This window comes from Rhipicephalus sanguineus, chromosome 10, assembly GCF_013339695.2.
Source record: "Rhipicephalus sanguineus isolate Rsan-2018 chromosome 10, BIME_Rsan_1.4, whole genome shotgun sequence".
Taxonomy (NCBI): domain Eukaryota; kingdom Metazoa; phylum Arthropoda; class Arachnida; order Ixodida; family Ixodidae; genus Rhipicephalus; species Rhipicephalus sanguineus.
In genome coordinates this window covers 34238088-34257730 of record NC_051185.1, presented here as the reverse complement: position 1 = coordinate 34257730, position 19643 = coordinate 34238088, and the positions used below count along the sequence as shown (strand labels likewise).

Here is a 19643-nt window from a genome sequence, read left to right as displayed (position 1 = left end):
ACGCTGGAGGCAGAATTCCATCATTTCTGTTCAGCATTTTTTTCGTAGTCTGGATAAGAAGTGATTCCAGATACTGACGCGAACAATAAAAGGTTTTGTAATGTTTATAAAACCTTTCATTTTGGTCGGCATTATTTCATTTCGTTTCTTCTTCGTGCTCCTTCCCGACCAGACGATGCTTCGTGAAACCATCGACTAGTACATCTTATGTGTGTTGTAAGGATATGTTCATTGCACGTCGATATTTGTGGGGGACGTATTACCTAGAGTAACAGTATACTAGACTCTTTTAGGATCGCATTTTTTTGCTCGGTCTTGATAAGGTGCAGCCCTTTTGTGGGACCAGGCTGATTGGTCCAATTTTTGAGACTTCAAGTATGAAATGCGCTGTAATCTGCCATGTCCATCCGTGATCAGGCACCACCACAGAAACAAATCCTGTGCTTTTCCTAAGGAATTTATTCATATGTTCACACTCGCCGCGCAATCAGCTACTCGTATTCGCAATCGCTGCTACTGCTGCTTATAGTACCTGATTTGCCGGAACGTTTGTAAACAAAGTCGTGTACCATGCCACACATGTGGTGTCGGAAATTCTGTCTTAGTTTAAAGCTCCTAGCATTTACTTGGAATTGGTTAGGTGAAATATACGTCATTACTTGAAATACGTCGGTTGTAACTTGTTTCTTGATTTTTATTTTCAACATGACGAAAAAACATTTTTGCCGGTATTTCGTTGACTTTCATTTCCCTTTATCTTCTAATTCATCATCATTATCATCATCAGCCTGTCTACGCCCACTGCAGGGCAAAAGCCTCTCCCATGTTCTGCCAATCAACCCGGTCCTGTGCTTTCTGCTGCCACGTTATACCTACAGACTTCTTAATCTCATCTACCCACCTAATTTTCTGTCTCCCCCTCACGCGTTTGCCATCTCTTGCAATCCAGTCAGTTACCCTTAATAACCACCGGTTATCCTGCCGACGTGCTACGTGCCCTACCCATATCCATTTCTTCTTCATTCCAACTATGATGTCCTTAACCCCCGTTTGTTCCCTGACCCACTCTGCTCTCTTCCTGTCTCTTAAGGTTACACCTATCATTTTCCTTTCCATCGCTCGCTGCGTCGTCCTGAATTTAAGTTGAACCCTCTTTGTAAGTCTACAGGTTTCTGCTCCGTAGGTAAGTACCGGTCTTCTAATTGCTTCACTTCAATTAAAAAGCTACAAATAACATCCCCTTTGTCTATCCTTGGTGTCATTATTTATGCCATTAATATCACTGTGTGAAACGGAAAAGAAAATGGGAAAACTGGCCCCTTAATCCATACTTTTTCTTTCTTCTGCTGGATCTCGTGATAGACGTGTTCGGAACCAATAAACTTGGGAAGCCTACTAACCTTTTCTTTCTTTCTTTCTTTTTTTTTTTCCCTTGCTGTTGCTGCGTTTTCCTGGGCCCAAGATTAAAATGAATGGTAAGTATGAAGGTACTTTTCTTTTTGACCACGCACATGCTTCTGAAAGTATTTCTTTTGTTTAGGGGTGTGCGAACAGTGAATTTTAGAACCAAATTGAATACGAATCGAATAGCGATGACACCGAACCGAATATGAATACAAATCGAATACCATTCGAATAGATTTTTAATAGAAGTGCAACCATTTTCAAAGCAGCCCTATAATGGTAATTTAAGCGTTTTCAAAGCAGCCGAAGAATTCCACAACATTTTATTTGAAACAAATATTCAATAGCTTTAGCTGAGGAACATTAACCGACAAAAAGAAATACCACAATTTTTTAAACTCAGGCAAGCTCGTGTACAACAACAACTGGAGCCTTATAAATACAGTTGAACCTTGATTTAACGAAGTGATCGGGACCCGCAAATTAGTTCGTTGAATCGGGAACTTCGTAAAACCAGAGAACGACAAATTTTGTCAAGAGAACAACAGATTTATTGCCTAGTGAAAAAGCTTGTGATCTTCGCCTGCGCGCACTTCGTGAGCAGCGGGAGCAGCATCCTCATGTGCCCCAGCAAACCGCCTCAGAAGGTCGACGGCGTCCATCACCTGGCTTGGCGTGGGCAGGGGAGTTTCGACAGTATCCAGATCGTTCGCATCTTCAGGCTCCTCTCGTGCGCCGGAAACAAGCTGCACTATCTCCTCATCACCGAGAACTTCTGTTGTGTCAGTGTCCGCATCTGCGTCGGCAATCACGAAGTCATCGAAGTTATGATCTGCGTCCACCTCGTCACGCCGACGAAGCTCTTCCCAACAACTGGGCGATGGCTCTTCCTACTCGTGTTGCGGGCTTGTGGAGCCCGACGCAGCCTGGCAGCACACTGCCAGACATTGTAGGCGCCATAAATTTGGAAAAACCCCTTTTTTATGCATCTTTTTTTTTCGGAATGCTCCGTTAAATCGGGTTTGGCGGCGAAGTTTGTTTTGTTATTTCGAGTTCGTAAAAGTATTAAGCCTATGGGCAAGTGCGGGTGAAATCCGAATTTGTTCGTTAAATCGGAAAATTCGTAAAATCGGGTTTCTTAATATCGAGTTTCAACTGTATTTTGTAACTGCAGGCTGAAATACAGGAGTGGCTATAGTATTCAAGGTGGCACTTTGTCAACAGCTTTTAAATAAAACTGATATATAAATAACAATATTCTTGAGTCAACATCATCACGAATGTCATAATGAAGATAGTGGATTGATGACACTGACATGGCCAGGGGTGGGGGTCTGGGAGGGTTCAACACCCCCCTCCCCCTCAAAATTTTGCTTGTGCATATATACATGTACATATACAAACAGACGCATGAACATGCATAAAGAGTGGTTGAACCCCCCTACCCCTGAAAAAATTTCTTGCTATGTTGCCGATTGATGACTCTGCCACTTCAGCGACACTGGTTAAGCAAAAACGCCTTCATCCTGTAATCAATATAGCATCGATAGTCCCGTAAAACCTTGGGCTGCATGCACCTTGGTAATTCGATGATTAAAACAAGAAGCGTTACCCCCTCTGTTACATTTTGTTACTTTTATGTTTTTCATCAATGCTTATTATTCGAAAAAGATTTTTAAAATATTCGGTATTTCTAATATGCACTATTTGATTCAGTACTCAAATCGAATAGAATGCTATTCGATTCATTAATCGAAATTTTTGAATTTCGCACACCCCTACTTTTGTTTACTGAATGAGTGCTTTCTCCCCCCCCCCCCCCCTCCCCATATTCACAGATAGAGCCAGAGAAGCCATGCACGAAATTGCCCGCCTAAGCTGGAGGTATGCCATTTACTTTACGCAGAACGAGTTTGACGTGTCTGAAAGCAGCACCTGCTGTAAAGTTTGCTGGAAGTCTTCTGCGATGTCGTAGCACTCTAGATGGAGAACATCTCTTTGTACAGGGACATTGCTAGTTGAGCTTTTCTTTTCTTCAATTTTTCCATTGCATGCCTTCGTGTAACCCATTACTTTTTTTTATACTAGTCTAAAAAATTTTTCTTCATTATGTATGTTTATGTCATCTACAGATGTGTGCTGCCCTGTGTACAGTCCCCCACAGACCTTCAAACTGCATTTGGCCACTTTTTACCTGGGGTGGCCCCCAATTATTATGTTGGAAACAAACTGATTGATTGATTGATTGATTGATTGATTGATTGATTGATTGATTGATTGATTGATTGATTGATTGATTGATTGATTGATTGATTGATTGATTGATTGATTGAAATAAGTGTACCCTTCTCTAAATGTGCGCAGCTTTCATCTCTTGTTTGCATGCACTTACACCCGGCAACAAAAATTGATAGGTCACGAACTTTGCTCTGTTAATGCGTGTTAATGGACCCTGCTCTGTTAATAGGTCATGGGATTTCTGCTTGGTTAATGCGTGACGTGCATTACTTAAATCAGGCAGCAAGAACTTCTGCAGGCTAAGCAGGACTTCACCTTTTTCGTGAATCTCATGTCCTGCGAACATTTGTTGCTGGGTGTAGGTATCAGTGTGCAGGACTCAGTGATTCAAACGCGCTATAATGTAACGGCATGGTGACAGCAAGCTCAAATGCTGTCACAATATGTCACATAGCTCTCATTTTCATCACACACCATAATGCATCAGCATTGTAATCGCAGCGACCATCAGTTTGTAAAAGCAGTGATAGCAGCCACGAGTTTTAAACGTCACCTGTGAACCGTCAAGTACTGTATGCATTTGTGCACATAGATATGAACATGACTTGCCACGCTTGCTGATTTCGCAGTGTCTTGACTTCCGTTCTGCACGACATTGTCGCAAGCATTGGCTGCCTCTACAAGCTCGCCGAAGTGGTCTCCAACATCGACTTCCTCCTTTCGCTGGCAGAGGCATGCACGCTCTCCGACTACGGTAAGCACTAAACCGTCGGGTTGGATTTTGAAATTAGCTTTTCTTCGGCTCACTGGTAAACAGTTTACTTCATTATCATCATCATAAACCTGACCATGCCCACTGCAGGGCAAAGGCCTCTTCCATGTTTGGCTAATCAACCCGGTCCTGTGCTTGCTGCGGCTACATTATCCCCGCAAACTTCTTAGTCTCATCTGCTCACCAAACTTTCTGCCTCCCCCTCGTGCGCTTGCCTTCTTTTGGAATGCAGTCTGTTACTCTTAGAGGGGTCCTGCAACAATTTTCCAAGTAGCCATGGAATGGCTTCACTAAAGGAGCCTATTGCCTCACGAATCGACCGCCGCAAAAATTTTTAGAATCCGTCCAGTATGAGCGGAGTTACAAAGATTTGTCGCACGTTCTAATTGCTTTCTCTCTTCTCTCGTCCCGACGGAAGCACTGGAAGCTAAGCAGGGAAGGATGGCACAGGGGAAGAAGGTACGTCACGCGCGCACCGTGACCTTGAGCACCTTTTTTTTTTTTACGCGCAACTTACTTTCAGTGCGACCGGGCGTGCGCGGGCACGCGGCGGCCGCAGTAACTACCGAGCCCGCCATGCTCAAATCGGCCAATGGCGTGGAACTTGAGTCAGTGACGCAGCGATTTTGATTGAATAGCATCATTTGTCGAGAGAAGAGGAAGCGATTTTTAGCTGACTTTGAGAATTTATCGTAAATCCCTGGCCGCGTGCTGCGCTATAATGTTTGGCTCGCGTGTTCTCGGGAGCCTCGACTACCGATCGGCAGCGTTTTCTGACCGTGCTGAAAAAGTGTTGCATGGTCCCTTCAATGACTAGCAGTTATCTTGCCTAAGCGCTACATGCCCTACCCATGCCCATTTCTTGGGGCAGTACAAACAGGTATTGCCCCAAGACACGGCATTGTGACCAAATATTGCAACAGCATTTATACCGATGAACATAAAATTGAAAAGATGCATTCTTACTTGATCCAACTTTATTTTATTTCAGATTATACTGATAGCTTCTCCCTATGGTTATCCATTCTCATGGCTTTGTACTTCATGGCTACTTCATGGCTTTGTACTTCATGGCTTTGTATTGCCGATCCGTCTGCTGCCTCTGGGTGGGGATTGCTCTTCAAAGACATACTCATTTCGCATTGGTACAAATGACATACCTACGTGCGACTCTTCCGAGACTAAAGAGACTACAAGACCCATCTTGTGTTTGCACTAGTGATGATTCCCAGCAATTCCCACTCCAGATGGCGATAGACCGACTAGACTTGAGACCAATTCCTCAAGCCAAGATTCTTGATCTGTGGTTTAATGCGTCAACGTCTCGGCAACAGAGGCACTGATAGCGTAGCTAAGGTTGACAGGTATGTGCAACTACCCTTAAACTCCATGTGCTCCTCAAAGTGTGCACGCGATTTGTTTCTGACTAAGAGTACGCAGTCCGCTGTAACTTGCTGTAATCGCCCACCACAAAAGGGATTGTTATCCTTTCTTTAATAAACATTTGATTCATTCATTCATGCGTCGCGCAAGTGGCTAGTTTTTGCTTTCGCTGCCACTGCTTAGCGAGTTCGGCTTGCCAGCTCATTCCACGATTAAGCCATCTTCCATGTCATCTGTGGCATTGAAGCCATCCTTCATATCATTCATAGCATTAATCTTGTTTACAATTACTTGAAATTGTTTGTTCCTTCTTTTCGAGTTGTCTTCTTTGTTCATTTTTTTTTTTATCTCGTCCTGCCAAGCTTGGGGTGTGGCTATTAAATGAGTTTACTATATGGTACTCATTGCCAATCCACTTTCCCATCTCTTATTTCTTCGCATGGTTTCACCTCGTTTCCACCATTGGTAGCGTAATTCAACAGCCCAGTTATGAGTACTGAAACAATGCGACGCATAAGAGCCATTTGATTTGCAATGCGCAGTTCGTCCGGAGTTCACCGACACCCTGTGCATCATTGAAGGCCGTCACCCTGTGCTGGAAAAAGTGGGCATGCGCACTTTCATCCCGAACGACACGGTAGGAAGGTTTCATTGTTGCGCTGCTGCGTGGCACGTCTTGGACTTGTCGCAGCTTCTTTCGGCAAGAAATGTGCACCAGCTCAGTGTCACGTGGTTGTGACGGTGAAGAAAGCAATCACAGACTGTAAAGATGAAACTCCTTATTGGATGAACTTGCGCCCAGAAAAAAGAATGAAACTCAAAGTGCAACGATATTGGCGCACACAGTCGTCGGTCGTCGAATAATCTGCTCGTCGGTGAAATGCATCAGCTTTTACACATCCCATATCAAACATTCCAGCATTATTGCTGGTGCTCATGTTTGCTCTAGAATAAACTCTATTGTGCGCATTGTGCACACGGTCTTATCAGAAGCTTCTAATATAATCGGGATTGTTCCGAGACATTCCAGCGCAACCTGCACAAGGCAGTGGTCACACATGTAATGGGCTGGTTACATAAAAATAGAAGAAGTGCATGTGGCAATATGTATCAGGACTGTTGGGAATGTGAGCTATTCCATGCCGTTTCCAAATACCTTTGGCTTTTAACTGCTTTTCTTCTAGTTTGCAAGCTCGCACCACAACTGCAACGTCATTACTGGTCCAAACATGGTGAGTTCCTAAAATATGTCGATATTCAAAACCATTCATTCACTCGCACCCTTAAGCATAACGAAAACAAAAACTTATAAATGAATCGTTCAACATTCGTCTACAACCTCATTTGCAAGGGTTCCTGTATATATGCACCATCTTCCTACGACACTTACTGTGAACTTTCTGGTGTGCTCTCACGTACGGTGCCATAACCGTCCTGTTCGATGGTGTAAGGATGCCAAGATCCTTGACCAATGACCGAGCTTTTCGCTGACAACAATATGCATTAATTTATTATGCATTGGCACATGTATCAGTTTTTGCTACTTTTATAATGCCACTCTTATCTCTCCTGCTATTTTATTTTATTGAAAATTCACCATGGTAGTCCTGTCTCATATCAACTGAAGAATGAAAGGACTGGATACCGTGCGTCAGTTGATCCTGTCCTTTATATGAAAAACTTCCTGATCTCATCAATTCACCAAAACTTAATTTGTCACTGACTACATTTTACTTCCTTTGACATTCATTCCGCTAATCTCAAGTACACCATCATTATTCCATACCTGACAGCTTTCATGATTTTCATCACAGAATGGCCAATATTTTAGGGCTTGTTTATAATTGTCTTATGAACACGAATTATTTTGTCACTTTTCGCTGTCATCCACTTGAGAGCAAAAAAGAAAACCCACGTAAAAAATTCTGGAAGCGATCCTAATCCTTGGTTTAGGTGTGTGGTAGTGGCGCTCGCACTTCGGCACACGTGTGCCCTGGTGTATTCCTTGGCTTAACTTTGTGTTTCACACGCTGCCGAAGCTGATCTCAGAGGCCACATAGAAAGCAATGCGTGGTTAAGATCTGCTCCACCAGTTGCCGCAACGATCTCAGCTGCTCACAATATTGCAATGAACTCAATCAATTAATTTTGATTAGTTTTAATGACAGTTAATTGGCCCCTATCTTAAGTAAAGGTATGCTTCATTATCATATGTATCCAATATAACTCTTAACCTGAACCAGAACCATTGATTTCTATTTTTTAAAACACTTTTTTATGACTATTCCTAAAATGGTACTGACATCAAAATTTTCAGTTGTCATTTTTTTGCATCAAATGCTAGGCCAAGCCCTGAACAGCCTAGAAAATGTACTGCTATGCGTGAGTACACCCTGAAAAAATAATTACACCATGTTTTTAAAAGCTAATTTCGGTTCCTACTGTACCCTGACTCTGTCACGTGCTAGCACAAGATATCATAACGTTTCCAAGGCTGCTCCGCTCCGTCGCTCAGTTTGTGATGCACAAGCAACCATTTTGAAAGTTTTGGTACGTGACGTCATCACAACTAGCCATACTTGCACGTGAAGTCACCACAATCGACACTGTAGCCTGATGTCACGATAGGGCCGGTGTCAGTAGGTGTGGCACGCAAAAATCAACATAAATATCAAAATAAAATATGTTATCAGCATTTACTGAATTTCACAATTGCTCAGATCCGTCTGTGTGTACAGGAGATTTGTATGGCAGGCTAAACTCACTTTTGAAAAATGGCATCAGTACCCCTTTAAAACCGGAAGTGCCCCACCGGCTATGCTTGGAAGAGAACAAGAGTGTCACTTGGTGCTCGTGCCACAAACAAAATTAAACGTTCTCGTTCCCACCCACAATCATACAGAGCGGCAAGTCCACCTACCTGAAGCAGGTGGCAGCACTACAAGTAATGGCCCAGCTGGGTTCCTTCGTGCCTGCCAAGTACGCGTCATTTCGCATCGCCGACCAGATCTTCGCACGCACGGGACACCGGGACGACATCGAGACCAACTGCTCCACTTTCCTCATGGAGGTCTCCGCACTTTATTCCTTCTGTTGCATGCTCAGCTAGAGCTACAATCGAACCTTATCATAACTGACTTGCATATAGTGAATCATCGGATATGTGAAAGTAATTGTAAGCACTCGCCGATGTCAGTATGTTGCCATAGGTGGGAAAGATAAACCATCCTCACTCGGACTTGCTCCCAAAATGATTTTTTTGTGTGTGTGGCACGGGCACTCAGACACAGTCTCACTGAATCTATCCTCAAGCAGTCACCCTCGGACTTTTGTATTGGTGTGAGTCGAGCAAGCTTTCCAGCCAATGCACTTGACAGAAATAATGCCCTAAATGAAGATTTGAGGTCATGATTGTTTTGATGTCAGATGTGAATTCATCATAATGAAATTCGATTGTAGTACCAGTGCCATTTGTGACTTCCAATGTTTTTGGTATCCCAGGCATGCCCTATCACAGACTCAGCTCGCAGATTTAGTGTTATAGGGAGCCTAAGGAAATCGTCAAAATTTCATTGACCCGGCAATGTGTAGAGCATGTGCTTGTTTTACCCATGTGTTACTTTGCAACCAGTCCCGAAAAACATATTTCAGCCCACTCTATAAAATCTAGCCTTGTGAATGAGCAGCACCCAATCATTACTCTCACGTGCATTAGTATTCTGCTTTTTTTCCAGTAACTGTTCTTTAGTTGGACTATTGGTGTTATGAAGCTATTGCTCCATGAAAGAGGCTCTTACTCAATCCAAAATTTTCTGAATGTCATCATCACTCATATGACATGTATCATTGTCTAATTGCACTGCACTTACAACGCGAATAGTGCTGTATGTTTTCAAATGTGTGTGACACTAGCTTTACCCTGGAATTATGATGATACATATGCTTTTAACTTATGTTTAAAGGGACACTAAAGAGGAAAACAATTTTTCGCATATTAGTAAATTACAGTTTCACAATACTAAGAACACCACTCTCACTACAGAAAGACGCTTGCTAAGCGAGAAAATGCGCGAAAAAAAAAATGTGGATGGCGACGTCACCTTAAAATTTTTGCACCAAACACCGTGATGTCACAGATTCTGACGTCGTCTACTAGGTCATACATAGTTCCTAATCAGTAAAAATGAAGTACATTGCCCTCTGAGGGGGCCATAGACTTAACATGCCAAGTTTCAGGAAATTTCATTAAGCCAATGTCGCCAAAATACAAAAGAGGGACTTTGATATCAGTGACATCGTGTGCGGAGACTTTGGTGAAAAATTTAAAAAAGGAACTTTGACCTTGATTTTCTTCTCTATTAAAGGACATGAAACAATGAAACTAATGACATTAGAGTTCTCAGCATAGAATTCATCATTCTAAACAGGTTCGCATTCACTTTAGTGTCCCTTGATTTCACTCACCATGTTGCTGAGATGCAGTTGTTGCTCGTCTTTCAAGCAAGTTAGGTTCAAAAAAGAGTTGATCTTTCTTACTCGGAGTCTTGACAGTGTTTTGTTCTTTGCTGGCACTACAACGTGACCCTATTTTCTGTGTGCAAACTGCGTCGTTGGAAACGACTCTACTCTATTTCTGTACTCACCCTCCAGATGCGGGAGATCAACTACATCCTGCAGAACTTCACCGACAGCTCGCTCGTCATCATCGACGAACTTGGACGAGGTCAGTTTACAGCTACGTGCTGCCCTAACTAATTTTACTGCCTGTTTCTTTTTTCCTTGTGACAGACCATCATACCATCATAAATACTTTGCAAATTTAGCGCTAATAATAAGACAAAAATGGAGGGAGAGAACGCAACGCATTCGCTTATGTCAAATGAAGGTTTATTTCTGAAATTTGGGATGTTGTTCTTGAAAGAAAATAATAATAATAATAATAATAATAACAATAATAGTAATTTTTATTTGCACAGCAATGTGAACCCTCGTGTGACGTGCAAGGCTAGACAGAAAGGAAATTTTCTTACGCATGTGCGTCTGATAGCCCGTTACCACAAATGCAGCAGATGCATAGTGTTAAAGGGAATGCGTGCGAGACAGAGGACAAACCCTTTGTTTTTTTGTTTTGTTTGTCTCTCTGTTCTTTCCACTACCTATATACTCACCTTTCGGAAATAGGCGAAGCGCTTGTAGTGTGTTCCCTTCCTTCATCGTTCGCATGTTTTAGTTCTAGGTAAATGTTCGACACGAATCAGTGCCAACTTGCTCGGTTTGCCATTCCCTTTAACATAATGGCGTATTCTTGAGACGGTATTCTTCACATAACACGTGTTTTCTACGGTCATACATGCCACATATCAATTTGCTCCTCCTCAGGAACATTCAGCAAGTAAATATTGCTACGGAATAAATACGGAGTTAATATGTTACGGAGTAAATATGTTACGTAGCATTATTAAAACAGAGAAAGCAAAGTTAGGCACTTCTTTTTACAACATTGAAGCACGCTAGAGAAAACTACATTTGGCTTTATTAGGAAATTAGTGTTGTGCAATACAAAAGAGAATTCCTTACTTTCAGAGGACGCATAGTAGGCCAAAAAAAAACGCAAGAACCTAAAGCAGGTGACAATGTTACCCTGCAGTTTTCTGACCAGCTCGCCGCAAAGCCATAGATGTGATGATATCCACTCATGCATGCTTAAGTTTTTGGCCTGCAAGATGAACAACAGGCCAAAGACTTAACTTCAACAGGTTTAAACATTAGCAAGTATGAGTAAGAGTGAGTAGGAACATACGTTACTGCCAATTCGTACATACAACTGCACATACTTGTGATCGAGTGAGTAGACAGATAGCCTCCATAAGCATTAATGAATGAGTATCAACATATTTCCACTCAATATGGAATGCACTCTTAGCTTACGAAAGAGATCTGCATAATGTCACTGTTTGTTTTATGAAATTCATCGAGTCTGGTTTGTGCATTTAGGTTCAGTCGTGTCAGGTCAAGTGCACTATGATTTCTTGCTTGCTTGTTGTTTTCTCCTCAGGTACCAGCGAAGAAGAAGGTTCAGCTATGTGCGTCGCAATAATTGAGAAGCTCATCAACTCCGACGTAAGTATAGACCGATTTAGTGATGTCTATCAGCAAACATTAGGATGGCACATTGCATCTCTTACTTCAATAAACTTGACGAGTGATCTTATATGCCTGTACAAGCTGCAACTCTTAACGACACAGTTCAGAATAGCGAGCTTTGAGGCGTGCTGTAAATGTGCACCAATAGCTCACATTTGCTAACCTTATTGGGCATTCTTATGAGTACCAGTGAAAAACTCGCGATAACAAAGTCTTGTTAATTAACTTTCATGCTAATGACTCAACAGAGCATAACGTGATACGTGAAGTTCAGCTGGTGACATCGCCTGGATGGTACTTCCCGAGAATGGCAAAAGCTTCCAATTTGCATTCCCGAAGTTTGCCACAAAATGCGTTGGTGCTCCAGTTACCTTTAAGCTCAAATGCATAAAGAGATGTTTTGTTAAACAAGTAACTGGGACAACAGTTTGCTTTTACCGCAATTTTGGCAGCTCATATCAATTGGTGTTAGTTTCAAATTTCATTGCGAATGGTTGTGAATCGTGAAATCAACGGCTTCATTTCATATATTGTGATGCGCGCGCTAGAATATCTAGGTAAAGAATCGATTAGTGACACTCTTTTAACTATCCATAATAAATTTCAATTTAAGCTGTAGGTATGTTCCACCTCTCTGAGCAATCAAGCTTTGCGAGTAAATTTGTGCTATATGCCAGGGTTAACATTTGAAGATTCTTTTAATTATGAAATGAAATGCAGTGCATGCTCTTCTACTCACCTGTGCAAACTGTACGTTACCTCTTCCCATTCCTGCAGGCTTTTGTGATTGTTGCCACTCACTTCGACCTGATGACGCAGCTGGAATCTATGTACCCCAACGTCATAAAGCAAGTACCGCCATCCTTGCAGTTGCTTGTAGCCTCAAACCTGTTCTCGTAACACTATGGAGCTGAGCTATGCTGCTACTTCTCAACTTTTACTATGCTGCTTGTAAAATCAGTGGAGAGCTAATAAGTAATGCTTAGACGTAAGTAGACGCTATAGACACAAGGTGTGTGTGTGTGTGTGTGTGTGTGTGTGTGTGTGTGTGTGTGTGTGTGTGTGTGTGTGTGTGTGTGTGTGTGTGTGTGTGTGTGTGTGTGTATATGTATGTATGTATGTATCACAGCAGCTGCGCCATGATGACATGTTGTGGCTCTGTGAAATTGACCTCAATATGCAATGTTGCACAGATTCTTTCCCAGAAGTGAGGGACCAAAGGCAGGCTGCCGTGAGCGGCCTTTCATCGCTTCATTTTCATTTTATGCCTCATTTTCTGTCTTTTTTTTTACTTTTGTCCATTGGGGAGGGGGGGAGGTAGGGGGGCCATGCAGTAAAACACTGCTCCCCCTAACAGAGAGCCTAAGGCACACCTGTGCTCCCTCCCTCTCTGCGCCTCGTTTTTATGTCAAGCTTCATAAAAACAAAGTTGCCTCTGGCACGAAAGTAGTTCCATTATATCCAAAAATTCCTTATAACGTACATTCGCAACAATGTATTAACGACATGACTGTTTTTCGTTTACTTCATCATAACCTATAATTCGGTGTATCATATTCATTAGAGCAAGGTTTGACTGCATATCTCAGTTTTGGCAAGTAAACCCCCAGAACAACAGCAACAGCCCAAAGTCCAACATTTTAGATAGATCATACGAGACATGTGGAACAGTATGCTTGAGAGACATATACCTGTAGACTGCATACGTTCCCAGCCTCACCTATACTGAACAAAACTCGGAAAAATAACAAAACATTGAAATTCCACTCGGAAGACGTGATTGTTTCGATAAACAGAGTTTATTTCACATATTTTTGAACAGTTGTCGGTATTTTTGGAAGAATGTGAGCACGCGGCAACTGCACGCCAGTGTGCGCGGAGCTGCACACCAGCGGTTGTGACGTCAAGTGTCCCCACGGTGGAAGCAGGGTGCATGCTTTCCTGTCCTGCTACTTTCCTTTCTCCACCTCTCCTTTACATCCCTCTCTCCCCTTCTACAAAAGCGCTGAGACGAGCCCCACGCGGGAGCATTGTTCACTGCCGGTGCCATTTGTACGGGTTCTAGGAACTGCAGTGGGAGCAGAGCAGGCTGAGAGACGCGGGCAACGGCTGACATGGTTGGCATGCCCATTTCCTGGGGCATTAAACGTCACCTCCTCTAGTTCACAGCGTGGCTGCTAGGCATGGCAATTTGTGAAAAACGCACTAAATTCATTATTTTCCTCTAGTTTGTGCCCAAAAGCAAGGTTGTGTTAACCATTTTCAACACCCAAGCTTTCAAATGGGCTGAATATTTTGGCAGCAAGAGTTTTGTTCAGTATTCACTTAAAGTTCTGATCCTGCAGCTACCACATGGAAGTGGAGACTGAGGATGAAGGCGACGACAGGCCCGACGACAGTCCCGATGGCAGCGGCACCAGACTACGCTACACGCACAGGCTCGCCAGAGGGACGTGCTCCGAGCTCAACTATGGTCAGTGCATGGTCGCGCTTTGAGCATGGCCCCAGCTAGAGTGCCCTTCTTGAAAAGAACTGACGTGTATCTTCGTAGCTGCAAGAACTCCCACATGCTTCTCGCGTGTAGAAGGTGACGTGAAAATCTGTAGATTAGACAACGCTTGCGCCGTTGTAGCCTACAAAGCACTTATTCAGTGAGACGCAGCAGTGTTGTACAAATTACAGGAAAAAGCTTTACCGATTGTGATTTCAATTACTTCCCTCAACTGATTACAATGACCAATTACAGCCCTGAGAAAATAATTCAGGAATCACTGAATAGTAGCAGATTACTTGTAGTACATTATACATTATAATAATTAGAACAGTATATTATAGTCATTATAATAATTATAGTATGTTTATATTAATTGAAATTGCAATCTAACCACTTGCGATTTCAACTGCTTCCTTCAAGAGTGACCGATTACAGTCCTGATGGACTGTAATTGACAAATTACTGAAAAGTAGTGGATTACTTTAGTACATTATACATTACAGTAATACATTACAGTATAGTCGTTATAGTAATTGGAATTGCAATCTAACCAGTTGCCAGTTTAATTGCCTCCTTCAAGAGGGTAACTGAGTACAGTGACTGATTACAGCCTTGACAAACTATAATTGAGAAATTGCGGAAAAGTAGTGCATTACTTCTAGTGCATCGCTTACCTCGCATCTTTTATGAACATTGTGAACAGAAAAAAAAAAAAGACCTTATTGGCATCAGAGCAAGGGGTGGCCAATTACAAATCGCAAAATGTACATACCATAAAAAAGTTTGGGGTTGTGCCTGCGTAGCCCATTCCGTGACAGAATTTTTCAGAAAAGTTCTGAAAGGTGGCGAAATCGATGACACATTAAATGGCTGGATGCCATAGTGTGGTCCAAATATAATTCGGTCTTGGCCATACCTATAGTATGCCAAGGCATTTGTGCTGCATCTAAAGGTAAATTATTGTCAACAAAATATATAAACCCCTAAGAGAGTGTGTGTGTGCCCCCCCTCAAAAAAAAAAGGATGCTTATAAAAAACACTCGTCCTTTGTTTCGTCACATCTGCAGGATCTTTACAAATTTTTGAAGATTTCAGATTGATAGGTTTGTTGCTTAAACTTGAGGACATGGCAATGCAAGTGGAGAAAAAAAGCAAAATTCTCTGAACATTGCAAAACGAATACAGCGCACACAGAACGGGAATGCTCTCAATGATGACACCATAGCGCTAGATCATCCTTTTTATTGTGTGCTGTTTTCTTTCTCAGGCATTCCAAATTCTCTAAAAATTGCCAGAGCCTTTGTCGAACTCCTACCAAAAGAACAGATTCGAGAAATTTCAGCGACATCAATGTTTTTTGTCGTCACATTATTATAACAAAGGCTTGTGAATCATCATTAATTTGGATGGTTCCTGTTTATTTTCCACCAACATCAATCAATTATTTGTAACTTCCATGCTCTCCGTCGTTAGTAGCAGCACCCGTCCAACTTCTATGAAAGTTGTGAGCAGCTACTTTTTATTGGCAGCTTTCAAAAGCACGAGGATTGCTTGACCTATAAATGAATGAAAGAATAAAGCATCTTAACAGAAAGTGCAGCTTGTGATATAGTCGGGAAGGGCAGTCAGACTCTCGGTGTCTGGCAATTGTGATAAACACTAGTAACAGCTCCTGTTCTTTTTTCTTTTAACAACGAAGCTGTTTAAGCTATCTGGAAAACCGTGCTGGTCGTTCAAAAAAACTCTACCGGCACAATGCAATGACGTCATCGCGTTTGGCCTATAGCAACCGGTTGAACGGCTGTGCGCCTGCTTTGCTAGCCCATACACGGCTCCGCCACCAGCCCGCCAGCCTGAGCACTGCATGCAACCGCTCGGTCGTGCCAGATGTGACATCACGGCCAACTGCGCATGCGCTCCTCCGTACCGTATAAAGCTGGCGCATGGCGGCGGCGCGCCAGACACAGACATGGGGAGACTGAAGAAGGTTCGCGAGACTGCTGGACTCAACTCGTTTAAAGTAGTCCACGACATAGCACAGCCGGAACGGCGAGAGGCCACTGTCCTGGACACGACTGGAACTTCGAATCACTTGGCATTACTTAGTATCACTTCGCATGGCTAGGACCAGCTAGGAACCGATCAGCTCTGCTGTGCCTTTAGCCTTGCGCCACTAATGCAAGCTACGCTCGGCTTTTTTTTTTTATATCCTCACATACTTGTGCATTGGCATTACACTCAAACCTCGATATAACGAACACGGATATAACGAATGATCGGTTATAACGAAGTAAGTGAAAAATAGTCTTGTCATAGATACAGTGTTACAAATAATCGTTTATAAGGAATTTTCGGATATAACGAAGTCATTTTCTGGCAGATGTGACTTCGTTATAATGAGGTTTGAGTGTACTACTTCGACATTTATGCGTTTTTCTAGTGGTTATATACTAAGATCTATCATCAAAATAAAAACTTCTGTGCGCTTTAGTTAAACACGAGGTCATGAGGTATCGCTGTATTGACCCTGATGCCCCTGTTCGCACTTTCCAGAGTTTGAAATTATGTATACAGTAATAAGGCTTTACTATTCTAAACCTCTTTGTTACAGACACACATGGATTTGTAACGTATGCTTACTATATTGTCATAGTTTTTCAAAGTTTCGTTGCTTTGCTGTCGCTGCACTTCTTTTCCAGGTCTGAAGCTGGCTGAGGTGTCCCACATTCCTGCTGACGTCCTGACAAGGGCCTATGAAGTGTCCAACCAAATTTCAGATGGACTCTTTGAGAACGAAAATGTAACTATGCTTTACATGCACCATATAATGTTTATAGTGCATGTAAACCCCCCCATCCCCTCCTTCTTACGTGGATGATAATTTCAAATCTCAAAGCATCAAGGATTTTGGAGTTGTCAGCAAGTCTGAAGTGCACAAGTTGTTGTCTTTTAAGCAATAGCACCATCACATCAGCACAAATAATTTAACCGCATTCACTATAAGTTGCAATGCTGTGGAAGCTATGCAAGAAGTTCTCTGAGCAAAATGTGTAAGTTCGCGTGTCTCGTGCTTGAATTTCGTCATTGTAAACGTGGCCTCCGTGATTGGCTCCGGCTGCGTGCTTCTGGAACTAATCACGGAGGCTGCGATATAAAAACAAATGAATGCTAAGCGATTCAGAAGAACCTATCGACAACTGTATAAACAACAGGGTTTTATTTATTTCTAAGGCACAAAGCATCTTCATTTATTACTCAGTCTAAAAATGAAAAAAAAGAAATCATATTACATGTGGTAAAATCATTGAACTATTACTTGGTGCGAGCGCATCTACTGCAAGGAGGACATGGCAGTGCACATACATAGCATTGCACCTGATCATAGGCGTGCGCACAGGGGGGGCGGCCACCCCCCCTAATCACTTAAGAGGTGGGGCGCAAAATCTGCCCCGTACATTGACCCTTCGAGTCACCTAGGGGGGGGGGGCGCAAAATCTGCCCCATACACTGACTTAATAGGGTGGGGGGGGGCGCTGCGATGAACCTTTGCCCCCCCTAATGGGGAACCCTGCGCACGCCTATGCACCTGATGTACGAAACGGTGCATAAGTTTCTGCCATTCTTTTGGCATCTTTAATGTGTACATGTACAGTACTCAAAGATTGAAACCGGACAATTTAGGGCTAAGTAACGCACATACTTTCGTTTCCACCGTCCTCAGTTCAGATCATATCAACATAATTTCGACTCGAATGCGTAGATCAGGGCCAACATTATCTGTAGAGACCAGATTCGTCACGACATGACGTGGCTATCTCGAGCAATTGCGCATGCCAGTCGTTATACTGAAAAATTTGATGTCACGTTTGAGTCCATGAGTACTGTAATATGCCACAAGCTTCTGTTCTAATCGAAATGTGAGCTGCGTCACACCTGTCGTGCATTTCTTTCTGTGCTCCTTCTTTCTGTGAGCGCTGTATGATCTAGGATGAATACACACCAGACAGCTCAATTTGCAAATTTTCACGAAGTCACATCATTACTTCAAATTCGCAGAGTCCACTCTTCCACGATGATGTGGAGAGGAAGCTTCGCAGAGCCGAGATCGAACTGGCCGGTACGCTGCGAGTCATCGCGCTGCACTCAAAGATGGAAGGCGAAGAGCTGAGACTTCGACTGCTCGAGGAACAGGAGAAGGCCCGGGGTCTGATGGACGTGCGTCGGTCCCTCGCCGAAATGGACCAAGAATGACTTCGTACTTTTAAATGTCATCCATATCTACTTCAACTGTTACGTAGCTGCCCCAATAAAACTTGTGGTATGCATTTATGCTGAAGCAGTGTCCGTATGGGCCCTAACTGGCAACCAGAGTATGTTCAACTCTCATTTCTTCATGTTCAGCTTCTATGCATGACCAACATGTTGGTCATACGTTCTATGTTACGTAACTGCATAAGTATGACACGTGTGATAGTTATGCAACTATTACAAGAAGTGGCAGGGGTGTCCCATTGCGAATGCCCTGTCCACCAAAGACATTTTTGAACCTTGTGGGAGAGTTGCTGTTGGATCACAAGTGACCTTTCATTTTTAGTGGTGCGAGCATAAAGCGATACTCTTCCAACCACTTCCAATCGAACTCTTGCAGTTTTCCGAATACTATTCAGTAAAGTCTCAATAAAACTGGTACGAAATCGATGGTTTCGGTTCAAGTTAAGAGTTATACTGGATACATGTAATATCGGAGCATAATTTTACTTCAGGGCCAATTAACTGTCGGGATAATTAATGAAAATTAATTGAAATGAGTTAATTGAAAGAGCACACGATTTTCTTGTGAGCAGCTGGGATCGTTGCGTCATCTGGCAGAGCAGATCTCAACCATGCACTTCTTTCTACGTGACCTCCAAGATCCACTTCGGCAGTGCAACAATACACAAAAGTTAACCCAAGGAACACTTTAAAAGGGTATGGGACTGAACTTGTTGGTATGGCTTGTGCGTATGTCCTCGTTTTTTCGCGCTGTTTCGCAGTCATGAAGCCAAGGAATACACCAAAGCACACGAACGCCGACGTGCAAGTCCCACTACCGGACACAACTGCCACTACAAGCCAAGGATTAGAGTCGCCTCCAATTTAAAAAAAAAATTTTAGCTACCGTTTCTAAGGCATAGAATTTGCTGCAGAAAATGTGTAGCTGTTGAAATG

The 19643-nt window shown here is 42.8% G+C and overlaps 2 protein-coding genes across 2 annotated transcripts; both read left to right on the top strand.

Moving 5' to 3' along the window:
• Nucleotides 1-3245: 3245 nt before the first annotated feature.
• LOC119406320 (mutS protein homolog 4-like) lies at nt 3246-12841 on the top strand. Its single transcript, XM_037673059.2, has 8 exons — nt 3246-3288; nt 4272-4396; nt 6340-6434; nt 6982-7029; nt 8700-8867; nt 10448-10520; nt 11853-11917; nt 12719-12841. Exons 1-8 carry the CDS (start codon nt 3260-3262, stop codon nt 12839-12841), a joined length of 726 nt encoding a protein of 241 aa, XP_037528987.2. The 5' UTR covers nt 3246-3259.
• Nucleotides 12842-14272: 1431 nt separating this feature from the next.
• On the top strand, nt 14273-18759 carry LOC125760088 (mutS protein homolog 4-like). Its single transcript, XM_049419746.1, has 3 exons — nt 14273-14414; nt 17135-17235; nt 18492-18759. Exons 1-3 carry the CDS (start codon nt 14294-14296, stop codon nt 18684-18686), a joined length of 417 nt encoding a protein of 138 aa, XP_049275703.1. The 5' UTR covers nt 14273-14293; the 3' UTR covers nt 18687-18759.
• Nucleotides 18760-19643: the final 884 nt, after the last annotated feature.

Bases quoted from the DNA above. Each gene is read 5' to 3' on its own strand.
- LOC125760088 (XM_049419746.1), top strand. From the start codon at position 14,294: ATGGAAGTGGAGACTGAGGATGAAGGCGACGACAGGCCCGACGACAGT. The intron at 14,415-17,134 runs GTCAGTGCATGG...CTTCTTTTCCAG, and splicing joins GTGCTCCGAGCTCAACTATG to GTCTGAAGCTGGCTGAGGTG. The intron at 17,236-18,491 runs GTAACTATGCTT...TCAAATTCGCAG, and splicing joins GACTCTTTGAGAACGAAAAT to AGTCCACTCTTCCACGATGA.
- LOC119406320 (XM_037673059.2), top strand. From the start codon at position 3,260: ATGCACGAAATTGCCCGCCTAAGCTGGAG. The intron at 3,289-4,271 runs GTATGCCATTTA...CTGATTTCGCAG, and splicing joins ATTGCCCGCCTAAGCTGGAG to TGTCTTGACTTCCGTTCTGC. The intron at 4,397-6,339 runs GTAAGCACTAAA...TGCAATGCGCAG, and splicing joins ATGCACGCTCTCCGACTACG to TTCGTCCGGAGTTCACCGAC.